The 13,933-nt window shown below is 40.9% G+C and overlaps 1 protein-coding gene across 1 annotated transcript in view; it reads right to left on the bottom strand.

Annotated features, from left to right (window-relative positions):
• Positions 1-13,933, bottom strand: part of LOC136874446 (fat-like cadherin-related tumor suppressor homolog) — a 671,031-nt gene that overhangs the window by 648,538 nt on the left and 8,560 nt on the right. Inside the window, exon 2 of the mRNA XM_068227805.1 lies at positions 7,909-8,015. Within this exon, the coding sequence (XP_068083906.1) occupies positions 7,909-8,015 (107 nt within the window). The remainder of the gene's footprint in view (positions 1-7,908; positions 8,016-13,933) is intronic.

Genomic DNA, 13,933 nt, shown 5'->3' with positions numbered 1-13,933 from the left:
TGGTCAAGAATTTTGTTCCCGCGGACAAGCTTGCCCCCAGATTTCATGGGCCGTGTATCATTCTCGATTTCCTTACTCCCGTTACTTTATTGTTAAGCAATCCAGCCACCGAGAGGATATTTAGGGTTCACATGTCACAGGTGAAACCTGTATAATTTCTGTGTTAACTTGCTTCATATAACTTTAAAAGAAATAGGAAGGTTATATTTTTTTTGAGGGGTTTCACTTTTAAGGCCTTCTGCCCTTGGGATCTGTTTCCTTTATGTGTAATTATTTTTTGTAAACCTCCCCCGATTATTTAAACTGCCATCCTGTCCTTGCCACGGCCATTACCACGCTCCCGTCTCCTGCTCCACAATACACAGTGGCTTCTAAATGCCATGAATATCTGCACGCCGCTGGCCCCTCAACCTCTCCACAAGCCTGTGCCCTCAAAAATGACGATGGTCCAACAAAATTCTGCCGCCGAGATTTAATGTTTCAGTGCCCCCGCAGCAGCGTGGCGCCGTACCGCTCCTGAGGCAGGGTACGGGCCCGCCCTTCTCCAGTGAGGCCAACCTGTGTACGGCGAGCCGGAGTCCTCCTCCCGGCCAAGGCTGATGTGCGGCGCACAACCTGTAACTGGCCCGCGACCTGCATGTTCGCCGCGGGCGCGGCGTGTTTCAATCCTCTCAAGTGGGGGCGAGCGGTATCTCAGGGTACTTGAGGGGTCCGAGCGGTCTCCTCTGGACTCAAGCAGCGGCGGCTGGCCTGGCCGTGAAAGTAATCGGCAACTGATATATTCAGTCAGTTACATGGACGTTTCACATCAACAATTATTACCCTTTTGGATTTTAATGCAATATCTGGTTGACTTAGAAAAATTTTTTTTCTCTCTCAAGAATTTAAAGTTTTTCCTCCTGAATTCAACTTCTACAAACATAAAAACATTACTTCAACAGTTACTACCAGAATTTTGAACCTGGAACAAACCGAATTTAGACAATTTTTATAAATATTTCTGCAATTAATCTCCATAGCAACATCATAACTTAGATCTTGTTTTCAAACAATTTCATGTGTCACCCCTGGAGGGACTTTGGGGGGGGGGGGAGGTCTGTACCGGGCGGTACACCTCCACGCCGCTAATTCAAACTTTGCGCCAGTTGAAACTCCCCTACTGGAGGAAGTCTGAACTTTATCTAAGGTGTTAATTTTCAAGTTTCTCAGAAGATGTCATTACTTGGAAATTTTGAAGTTTCTGAACTGGGTCGTTTTCGACGTATTTTTGTTTTTCCTGTAGTAAGAAGTGTGAACATTCTCTTCTAGAGGACACTACTGAAGAACTACAATGGTGCACCCTAGTGCGAAGTGAAAGAACTATGTTTTTGGAGAAATTTTGAATTCATAAGTTTGTTCTTTGTTAACTTTCTTTCAGTCATTGTTTAAGTTGGCAATATTAACCCTTTCTTTCCCCTTGTTTTGAATTTAGCCAATCCCGAATTTCTTGAATTAATTTTCCACCAATTATGTGTTTCTTCTTCATATTGTGTAGGGGTTTTCTTGGTTATCCAATAAAATGATTGTGGGTGGGTGTTTTCATTCCTGAAACGCCTCGAACTTTCCACGAGAGTATATAAACTGCTGATTTTCGGGTCTCTACGCCACTTCTGTACCAACTTTCAAAGTGTAAAGTACGTAGCAGGGGGCGGGAAGCGCCTCTTTCTTCGGGCAGCAGTTCAACAACAAGGTAATGGCCGTTTAATAACTTCTTTTCGTGCTAGCTCAGCAGTTTAACTGTCGGGGCGGGTCGGAAGCGTTTCCTCCATGTAACTTTTCCCTAAAATGTAAAGACTCTTAGTATCTATTCTCTTTTAAGCTACATATTGGGATAGAGAGTGCCTAACCCTCTCGAGCTCCCACTCATATTGTTTTGAGGTGAACTTATTTTTCACAACCGATTCTTCCTTAACGTAATGTAAATTGTTTCTTTCTAAAGTCACCTCTTTAGTATGGGATTAGCCCTTGCATTAGCGGCCTAGAGCCAGATTAGGTTTTAAACAAAATGTATTAGGAGTGCAGATCGCCTCCTCTCAAATTGGTATTTTAGAGGCCATGTCATTAACCTTTTCTCACTTAATAGGCGTCAGTAGGTTGGGTATTTTACCCCTGTGTTTATGTCCTTAGAGGACAACTTGAAGGTGGAGTTTGGTGTGGCCTTGGATAGGCTTAAAGTTTGAGAGCGAGTGGCTCTTTCTTGAAAATTGAGTGTTGTATGCCTCGAGGAGGCCTTTCTGTGTAATTTGGAGCAAGTGCTCCTGGGCATGAATGGGGTTTTCTGCCCCTCTGTTAAAACTTATTTTGGAGTAAAGTTGGGCTAATTGCCCAAGAATTGTGAGTTCGGGGCTCGAAGCCCAAAACCGGTAAAGACTGTAATTGTACTTTTGTTGCCTTGCTACTCTGTACCTGCCATGCTTGTTATTTCCTGATTTTGAAAAGAAAATATAACCTTGTTAAATTTTAAATTAATTTTAATTTCGTAGCCTGAAACCTGTTCACCACCCGCACCTTCTTTCACCTCTGCTGTTCCACAGATACCTCGGAACAGTAAGTAGTGGAGAACACTGTGTAAAAAACAAGTAATTCAATTGCTTGTTTACAATGCAGCAGATGCCACTACTTGACGTCTGTGTCGAGCTTGGGGTAAATTTCAGGTGAAGACTGGTAGTAGTGTATACAGTGCAGTACGATCTTTAGCTTGTGTGTCGCATTGGATTCGGGATGCTCTGTTGTATCCCTGGGGTATTGCGTATGGTGCCTTGATTACGTCTGGTTAAGTTGTAATTACTAGGCTAACCGGCAGAGTTTCTCATAGTATGCTGGTATATTCTCCTCATGTGTGTTTCCTATGATCAATGTACTATGTGGAGTTGTCGAATATGAGTTATAGCGTGGAGATAAGGAGTTTAGGACCAATGTCCATATAACATACTTTCTTTTTCTACATGTGAGAAATCTATCCTGAAAAATCGGCCGAACCTCATTGTTAGACCCTGTATATTGAATTGTAAGACTTTGCTTCCAGAAGTCATTTCTTGTGAATATAATTGAATTGCTTGTCAGTCGTGCAGTAGTGTTCTTGCTTAAAAGCCAGCCATCTTCGTACAGCCTATTAAGGTCCTTGCAGGAGTAGCAAGTAACGATTTCTACAGTTCATAACTTTGTCACTAAATGGATCGCGTGGTTAGCTCTGTCTGGCCACTTTCGCCCAGAGCATTCGTTCCTGGTGCAGGCTGAGTCCATCCTCAGGACTGGAAGTCTTGTTTCTAAGTCTGCTGATTTCTTGACAGGGAAACGAACTTACATCCTTAAGGAAGAACGGACTACCTGTATAAGTCATCATCATCATCATCATCATCATCATCATCATCACCACTTGTGGTCTGCCTATCGGCAGGTCTTCACATGAATTCTCCACGCTGTTCTGTCGTCAGCCATTCTCTTTGTCTTCCAATAGGTTCTATTCATCTTTACACTGTCCACTAACTGAAACCTCTTCCTTCCTCTCTTCAGTTTCCCTTGTATCTGCCCTTCCAGTGCTTCGGTTGTTAAACAATTTCGTCGTAAGCAGTGGCCAAACTAATTTTCCTTCCGTCTTTGAATGCATTCCAATATCGTTCTCCTTCCTTCACCCACTCTTTTTAATTCCTCATTCCTTACTTGTTCCTGCAAGCTGATTTTCTCTATCTTCCGCCAGATCCACATTTCAAATGCCTCTAGACTTTTTCTTCCGCTTTTCTCAAGGAACCTGTATAAGTAGTATGTTTAAATTGATATACTGTAGTGTGATATGTTGAATTCATTTTTCCTGGCCGGGGCTGAATGGCTCAGACGGTTGAGGCACTCGCCTTCTGACTCCAACTTGGCAGGTTCGACCCTAGCTCAGTCCGGTGGTATTTAAATGTGCTCAGATACGTCAGTCTCGTGGCGATAGATTTACTGGCATATTAAAGAACTCCAGAAAGACCAAATTCTGGCAATAGTCACTGGAACGTAAAGAAATATTATTGTTATTATTATTCCTTTTTTATTTAGTCATTTACTCATTTATTTCTCATTTGGAGCCTCCCTGGCTCAGGCGGCAGCGCGCCGGCCTCTCACCGCTGGATACCGTGGTTCAAATCCCGGTCCCTACATGTGAGATACGTGCTGGACAAAGCGGAGGCGGGACAGGTTTTCTCCGGGTACTTTGGTTTGCCCTGTCATCTTTCATTCCAACAACACTCTCCAATATTATTTAATTTCATCTGTCAGTCATTTATCATTGCCCCAGAGGAGTGCGACAGGCTTCGGCAGCCGGCACCTTTCCTATCCTCGCCGCAAGATGGGGCTTCTTTCATTCCATTCCTGACCCGGTCGAATGACTGGAAACAGGCTGTAGATTTTCATTTCTCATTTATTTTCCAAATCAGTTTTAAAAACATCATATCACAAAATTAAATAACGGATAATACTTCAAAGTAACGTACAGTTTTATTCCTTTCTGACAGTAGATGTTTATTTGAACACAGAAATTACTCCACGGTGGCATCCACAATCTGACAGATAGCAGCTTGCGTAGTGGTTGGGAGGGGATTGAGGTGAGCTCCGATAGCAGAGTTATCTCATTAATTTCAATTGGAGATAATCACAGAAACCGCTTCTGCTTTTGCTGTTCAGTGGGAGACATCAAAAGAAATCGAACATAAAAATAAAACAGTAGAACCTGTGATAGCGTAATTATAGACGGTTTCTGAGATAGCGGTCACTATAATTCACAAATAATTCTCTCGGAATTGTATAAAATTCCTTACCAAAATGAATAATACAGTAATACAAAATCAGAGGCAAAACCTGAACCTGATTCCGGGACTACACAGACAATTTCACTCCTAGTCTAAAGGCATAAAGCGAAGTCATCTCCGTACAGACCACAAATAGCGGCACATATCAGAAAAACGAAATAAAAAATAAAAGACAGGGAATGTTTTGCTAATCTACATATTTTTATGGAAAAGCACGTACACAATATATGCGACAAATTAAGAAGGAGTGTTCGCCAGAATGGACATTATATTATAAACTAGGTTTTATAATAGTTCTCGCTCGGCACAGGGATATATGATATCTATCACACTTTTTACTTCACAGAATATACACATAACTTTCATTAGGATCGTGATAGGTTTTGTTCACACAAATTTAATGGTGAAATACATGAATGGCAAGTCGTGTTATAATATGTCTTTGCTCTTGGTTTACTCTGGTCCAGTTCCTGTCGAGGATGGCGTCTGTGGTGTAGAAATCTAAATCGATTTCTCTCCTCTTGGCAATTCTTCCTTCTCTGTGCTTGGTGTAGCTTCTTGTGGATGGCAGTGATAGTTGTAACCTCAGATCTTATACATAGAAGGCAGCTAGTTCATAAACCAGCCTTGTCGGTGCAAATTTCCCCATTCTCAATACGTGCTTTAACAATCGATTATTTACGCTCTGAAGTTTTACCGGGTCCTTAATCGGCAAGTGTTTCCAAACTACCTGTAAGCCGTAAGTTGCTATTGGAGATATGGTTTTATTTTGAAAAGGGTCATTGCTGTGGCCCGGGACAGGTCCGTTATATTCTTGATATTATAAATTGCACTTACCGCGGGTACTGTTCTCTCTTGTACATGATGTCGGAGTGATTTTGCTGTGGTTTGCAGGGTTATTCCTGGATACCTAAATTTATTGACAGTTTCTAGTGGTTGGCCATTCAAGTAGAGTGTGTCTTTCATTTTGGCTTTTGCTCCCTTACTAAAACTCATCCGAACTGTCTTACGCAGGTTAATTTCAAGGTGATTCATTTTCGCCCATTTCTAGAGCTCTGTTAGTGTCTTTGTATTTCCTCTCTGCTCTGGGAACCTATTACCATGTCGTCTGCATATAATATATAAGTGAAGTTCCTGGAGTTGTCTTTGTGATATCAGTAATGTCTGCTGAGGTGATGTTGAATAAGAGTGGACTTACGGGATCGCCCTGTGGCATGCCGTTCGTCTGTATGATGGGTTCTGAAGTAGTGACACCATCCTCTATAACAATTGTGTTGAACCTCAAAATGTTTTCCAACGATGTTATCACATTATTCACTCCAGTCATGTTTTTAAAATTTTCCATTATGACTTGTCTGTCTAATAGGTCAAACGCTTTCTTATAGTCCAGGAAGACGGCATATTATTTGCCCTTTCTCAGGGCCTTTTCTATCTCTCCAAGCAAGCAGCTAACTGCCTGTATAGTGCTTCTTCCTCGAGTGAATACAAACTGACAGTCCAGGATACTTGCCTCTTCTTCCAGCCTGTTTGCTATTATCTTCGTGTAGATCTTGAAGCGAATATTCTCCAGTGCCACTCCTCTGTATGAGTTGGGGTCGTTAGTTTCTCCTTTACCTTTATCCAGAACTTTTATTCTGGACTGTCTACAACTGTCCGGAATTAATGTTGTTCTAAGGCAGAAGTTGAATATGCTAGTCCAAAGTGGTAGTAGCATTTCAATGGACTGTTTGAGATGTTCATAGTAAACCTGGTCGGGACCAGCTGCCTTCCCGTTTCTTGCTTGTTTCACTACTTCTAGGAATTCTGTTTCCTTTATGGGTTGTGATGTAGTTATAGTGTCTATCCCTGAAGGGTGTCTCAATGAATTTTGTACGTAATCAAAGTTTCGGATGTTCAATATTTCTCCAAAGTGAGTCTCCCATGTACTCATAGGTATTTCCTTGCCCTTTTGTATTGCTTTCTTCCGTAGTACGATAAAGAGGTCTAACTGTGCTTCTTACACCAATTTCCTAGCCTCTGCTTCCATATATGCTGACCGCTTTTCTTCTAGTAGCTGTCTATATCTCTTTCTACGGTTTGCATAGATCTTTCAATACGAATCCTATAATCCTCCCTCTATGCAGGGATATGAGGATTTCTTTCCTTCTGGCGTAACATTCGTTGTCAAACCAAGGTTGGTCTCTACTCCGTCTTCGTAACTTTGTTGCTTGTTGTAGAGCTGTTGTCAGTTTTTCCACCGCCCCATTTAGGTCACCTTTCTCGATGAGGTGAGATGCCTTTTCTGTTTACCCGTTTTCTGTAAGTTTGGCTAAATCAAGCATTCTTGAGGGGTTTGGCGTCTTCTTCCCTGCAGGCTGGGATTGCTCATGTCTCCCAATTGTGAAATCTGCAGCTAGCGGCAAATGTTTTTTAATAGGTTCTGCTCCCGAATTCCACAAAGTTTCTTGCTTAATTATAGTTATTCCTTCTACTGTGTAGAAAACTAAATCTATACTGCTAAATACGTTGGGTGCGAATGTGTATTCTCCTCCTTGTTTATCATGTCAAGCATTAGTTCGGTTTTTGTATTTAATTTGTGTACCATGCATTTGAAATCCCCTGCTATAAATATGTTTCTGTCTCTATTGTTCATATGTCTCCTGCACTACACGGAAGGGTGTGTTCTCTGTTGTGGCTGGTTGTGTGATGTGCTGCGTACATGATGAGGCGAGTATCTGTAGAAAGTATGATTATAATAATGACTTGGGCAACAGTAACATCGGGATCATAAATAGGAAATAATACAAACTAGAGTTTAGTCTCGTCGTAAATTGTTTCGGATGAAAACAGGGAAAGATGATGTGATATGGGATTGAAAGACATTACAGGTCCCATTCCATCGGATATACAAAGGCAACGACTTGCTCAGTTGATAAAGGGAGTTTTACGAAGAAATATTTTATGAGATATATGGTCTAAGTAATTGGAAGCAGTATCAGGTTCATTTTGTGCCCCGTCAGATAAACACAGGATGACCGGGAAAAGAATGAAAATAACAGCTACTGTGTCGGAAAGGGAGGTAGTCTACGGCGGCTAGTGAACTCACCTCCAATCGAGCGTGAAGTGGCACTACTCCGTGGTCCTGAGCGAATACCGTCAGCCAGTAGTGACTCTTGGTCTCCAAGTCCAAAGGCACCATTGTACGTATGTTGCCTGAAATCAGAAATATAAAGATCATATGGCAGCTAAAACTAAGTGCATGTAATAAAATGATCACTTACACGAAGTTAGTGAAATGAATAAGGTAACAGATCCTCTAACTGCATAAATAATCACAACTTCTAAATATACACATAGCACGAATTTGGTACGGTACACATCATGTTTACACTTCGCCCTGGTTTATGATAAAGCATTTATGTTAATGGTATACCTGGGCATCCTCCTCAGTGGAGAAAAACCTCAAAGTGAAATACGTAACATCACCTCGCTCAACTTCAGCGTTGGTTCAGATCATTTCTTAAGCCGATGCTTTCTTAATGTCCCGAAGATCTGGATATTAGTCAGAGTGGGTTCAGAAGAGAATGGTCCAGTACCTGGCAAATGTGGTAGTGTAGCAACTCACGTGTGTTGCTTTCTGCTATTATGCTGTATTACGAAACCCGTTCATCGCAATTCAGGTCGTTCTCTACGACTTCTTCTGGTGTTCATTTGTCCTTCACACAAAGAAATCCGATCACACCAAGCACATCAACGTTCGACAATATTTCCACCATCCCCGTCACCTTACAATTGATTTTGGGAGAGTATGATAGACGTACCTGACTAATGGCCCGGAGGGGAAGAGGTGGTGAAACTGCTATCGTGTGGTAGTGGATTAGAATATATGAGGGGAAATATAAATGTGACGCTTCTAGGATATTTCGTCCAGTATTACTTCATCCACTACCCTACGTCTTCCATGACATTAATATTGTTGTGTTGCCCATTCTTGACAGTATCTATGACACTGCGTTTTACGAATAAAATTTTAGCGGCCGTGCAGATGTTTAGTAGTTCTAACATGACACACGTTACTTCATCGATGGGCAAAATAATCCCGGTGCACAATATATATATATATATATATAAAAAACTCATCTCCGTGCAGGCCATGAAGGCCAGGACAGGGATGGAAGGTAAAGGCTTCTATTATCCGTAACCTCGGCACTTGGTAGGATAGAGTGGTTAGCTCTGCGCTCGGCCGCCTTTCCTCCCAGGAATAAATCTGGTACTCATTTGTGGTGCAGACTGAGTGAATCTCAGGGCCATGTGCACCTAGTGCACAATAATTGCTGCCATCTATTTCATTCCCTAAAAAAATACAACATAAAAATGTACTGTAAATGTGAAAAACGTTTAATGCTAGATGTAGTCTACGACAAATAGATGTATGAATGGATTCTAAAGGAAGAAACCCATACATATCGTTGGATTACTAGGAAAAACTTTTAACTCCCAATGCTCTTCCTAGTCATTATTTCCCTTAAGACTGGACACGCCTCCTACCCCATCTGAACAATTTTCGTTGGGTTCATTTTCCTATGCTTACGTATAAAGGAAAATGAACCTTACCGTACCGCACTCTAGGAATGTATGTTTGGGGACTTATTTGGTAGTCCTACAATGTATTTAAGGTTCATTCTCCTTTACACATTCGCATAGAAAAATGAACACAACGAAAATATTGTTCTGATGGACTGTATATCCATAAGTGGCTGGGAGGCGTGACCAGTCTTAAGGGAAATAATGGCTAGGAAGAGCATTGGGAATTACATGTTTTACTTAGTAAATCAACGAAATGTTCAAAACAAGGATGAAGTGGAAGCCCTAAAGGTAGTGGCTACTATAAAACGCAGCTCGACAGAACACGTAATTGAACCGTCAGAAGAAGTAATACGGGAAGAAATTACTAACGTACAAGAAGAGGAATTGTTGATGATATCACCCTAACGTAAAATTTATATGAGCAGTTAGTTACGCGGAGACGGCGGATAACCAAGTGAGTGGCTGCGAGGTTTGGGTCACGTACCTGTCAGCTTGCATTCAGGAGGTAGTGGGTTCGAATCCCATTGTCGGCAGCTCTAAGGATGGTTTTCCGTTGTTCCCTATTTTTACTCCAGGCAGATGCTAAGACTGTACCATAATGAAGGCCGCTGTCGCTTCCTCCCCACTCCTAGCCCTTTTCTATCCCATCGTTGCCATAAGACTTATCTGTATCGGTGCGACGAAAAAAAATCCACACGCAGTACATACAAAATATTTGGTCCAATGACATATAGTCGGATACTTTGCCCACAAATAATTTGTTCCGTTTTAATTATTTTGTCTTTTAGGACATTTCGTCCATTAACCTGAGTTTTGTCCGTATATTCATTGCAAGGCCACAGGGCTTACTCACTTAAAATGTTCCGTATATTGTGTGTAGTTGGTAGAAGAAGTGTGGTACATTCCTAACGTGCTCTCATAGTATACCGTCCGGATTTATCTTTTCAACTAGTGACCGCCGGGCTTCTCTCTTGGGAGAAGATTCTCATTCATGCTTTCAGGTGAGAAGAACGCCAGATTCTCGTTTTTACTACGGGGCGTCCAGGCACTGCCAGTAATGTGAATTACGGTATGAAGCGGGGAACGTGATGAATTATAAGCAATGATTTTAAAACAATAATACATACATACATACATACATACATACATACATACATACATACATACATACATACATACATACATACATACATACATACATACATATAGTTATGCCTTTACTAAACGCCGCCAATCCCCTATTTTCAACCAGTTTAGTGGCCTCATTTAGTTCTATACCTCTTATCTTTAAATCGTTAGAAACTGAGTCTAACCATCGTTGTCTTGGTCTCCTTCTACTTCTCTTACCCACCATGACAGGGTCAATTATTTTCCTCAGTAACCTAACTTTCTCCACTCGTCTCACATGACCCCAGCACCAAAGCCGGTTTATGAATACAGCTTCAGCCACCGAGTTCATTCGCAACGTACCCTTTATCTCGTAATAGCGAGTACCCTCCCGTCATTTTTTCCACCTGTTTGTACCATCGATAATTCCCGCAACTTTCATATCTGTTACTTATAACTTATGAATAAGATATCCTGAGTCCATCCAGCTTTCACTCCCTTAAAGCGACGTTGGTCTGAAAACGGACCGGTGTAAAGATAGTTTCGTCCGGGAGCCGACTTCTTCCTGTATTAGCTTTACTACACCTTGATTCAATTTCACTTACTATACTACCATCCTGATAGAATACACATTCTAAATGGTTGAAATTAATTACATGTTCCAGTTTTGTATTCAAAACCTGGCATTAAATCCCCTTAGGTTTCTTCCCTAGAGACATCATTTTAGTCTTGTAGAGGCTAATTTTCATATAATACTCATTGCACCTATTTTCAAGATTCAAGATATTAGATTACAGGCTTTCAGCACAATCTGCCATTAAGACTAAGTCGTCGGCATGTATCAAACTGTTTACTACATTTCCACGAAACTGAATCCCTCCCTGCCACTTATACCTTCCAGTAGATGATCCATGTTAACTATGAACCACAAAGGTGAAAGACTACAGCCTTGTGTAATTCCTGCAAGGACCTCGAACCACGAACTCATTCTGCCATCAATTCTCACCTCAGTCTAATTGTCAGCATAAATGCCTTTGAGTGATTTTAATAATTTGCCCTTAATCCCATGGTCCGCCAGTACGACGAACATTACTTCCTTCGGTACCGTCATACCGTCATTGCGCCTCAAAATGCCACCATAATGTTGAAGGGCGAAATACTGACCCGCTGCACATGTATCACTTAAAACAATAATTGGTTAATATAGTTCATGCAATATTGAACCTTAGATGACAGAACTTTTCTGGTCAGAGTTCTAAGTTTAACTATTTTCACATAGAGGTTTTCTAGGCGCAACGACGATATGCCTTCTCTAGATCTACAAAACATAAACAAAATATCTATCCCTCTCGAAGCATTTATCAGTTACCTGGCGTATGCTGAAAATCGGGTCCTGACAGCCCCTGACTATTAACCACTGATCCCACCCTTCATTCCAAAATGCCAGGGAGCACATTTCCTGATCAATGAAATACCTCTATAATTGTTCCAATCCTTCCTGTTCCCTTGCTTACAGACAGGTGCAATTAGTGCTTTCATCCAATCATATGATACCTTACTAACATTCAATGCTAATCTTCTTACTCTATGAAGCTATTTTATCCCTGCTTTTCCACTATATTTCATCACTTGAGGTCTAATTTCATCTATTCCTGCTGCTTTATGACAATGGGATTTATTTACAATTCTTTCAACTCCAATAATTTCACCAACATCCTTGTCATCCCCATGAGCTCGGTTGTTCGCCATGCGACCAGAAATATTTTCTTTTACGTAGAAAATATTTTCAAAATATTCTTCCACCTGCGCAGAGTTTCCCAGGGATCTGTTATGAGTTCACCTGTTTTACACAAAACAATATTCATTTCCTTTCACCTTCCCTTTCTAAGATTCTTTATTACTGTCGAAGAAGGTTACCCTGCCGCTTGACCTAGCCTTTTCAGCTTTTTATCGAAATCTTCCCACAATGCCTTCTTAGATTCAACAATTATTTGTTTCGCTCTGTTTCCTTCATCTACGTCAAACCCCCTGCCTGCACCAGTCCTTGTTTGGAGCCATTTCTGCTATTCTTCCATTTCTTCTTTTTAGGTTTACAAGCTGCTCTCACTTCATCATTCCACCAAGATGTTCGGTTTTTTCCCATGTTTACACGCAGTCGTTCCCTAGGCATTTCTACTACAGCACTCTTGTATGCCACCCGTTCTTTTTTCTATATCCTGAACTTTCTTACTGTCCATTGTCTTCAGCTTTTCACTAATCATGTTCATGTATTTCTGTCTAATTTCTTCCTCAAGGAGATTTTCTACCGTTATTAGCCTGCAGACAGATTTCACTATAGATCAGGTAGTGATCTCTATCATCGAAAATTCCCGGAATACCCGCACATATCAAACAGATTTACTGAATTCAAAATCAGTTCTGATATAATCTATTATGGATCAGGTGCCCCTGTCCTCTCATATGTGGTGGTGAACAGCCTCATGCTTCAAGAACGTATTTGAAACGGAAATAACATATATTTAAAAGATCATTATATTCAGTATTTTGATAGACCTAATTTAACAAATATCTTAAGGCCTTCGGGCTGAGTAGCGGTCGCTTGGTAGGCCAAAGCCCTTTGGGGCTGTTGCGCCGTGGCGAAGAAGAATTTAACGAATATATATTAAGGTTGATCATGTATACCTTGTGGGAGTGTAAAATCACGCTTTAGATCTTCCTATAAATCCCCAGACTATTCTGGAATTCAGAAATAAATTCGCCGCTAAAACCTTCCCGAGGACAGGTAGATTCTAAATATGAAGTTTGGTAGAAATATATCCAGTAGTTTTCTATTTATAACTCATACAAACAGACAAACCGACAAACATACAGAAAAGCTAAAAAAATATGCGGATGGTCATTATTAGACCTGAAAAGGACAACTGTAGGAAAATTTTGCCAAAATATTCAATATACAGATACACGGTTGTTACGGTTTTATTTACATTGATTGTGTCATACTGTCAGAACGTTCGCTATGAAGGTACATCTAACTAGTGAACTTGTTAAATGAGGACTGCACTGGACGTTGGACATAAACTGTTTGTGAAGCTGTCCCCTCAGAAACTGTATACAAGAAACTTTTAGTAGTATTGCGTACTCTGTAACGTGGTAGGCAACAGTGACAACTCCTCTTAACGAGGGATCGTTTTGCTGGAATTACGAGAGCGTTTAATAAGAGAAACAGACAAAACGAGCCAACTCATGAGAATTTGCATTCATGATATCCTTTTTTCAAGAATGTTAGAGTTGTGCAAGAAAAAATAAAACGTGAATGGTTTTATCGGATAATACTTCACCATTGTATCCTTACCCCAGCTTTCACATAATATAAATCGACTTACATGTGAAACATTTCGGTGATCAATTGAGAGGGACTACTGGTAAGTGGAAAACTG

The sequence above is a fragment of the Anabrus simplex genome, chromosome 5 (genome assembly GCF_040414725.1).
Source record: "Anabrus simplex isolate iqAnaSimp1 chromosome 5, ASM4041472v1, whole genome shotgun sequence".
Lineage (NCBI taxonomy): Eukaryota > Metazoa > Arthropoda > Insecta > Orthoptera > Tettigoniidae > Anabrus > Anabrus simplex.
The sequence above is the reverse complement of the archived record's forward strand: the minus strand, read 5'-3'. Positions and strand labels throughout refer to the sequence as shown.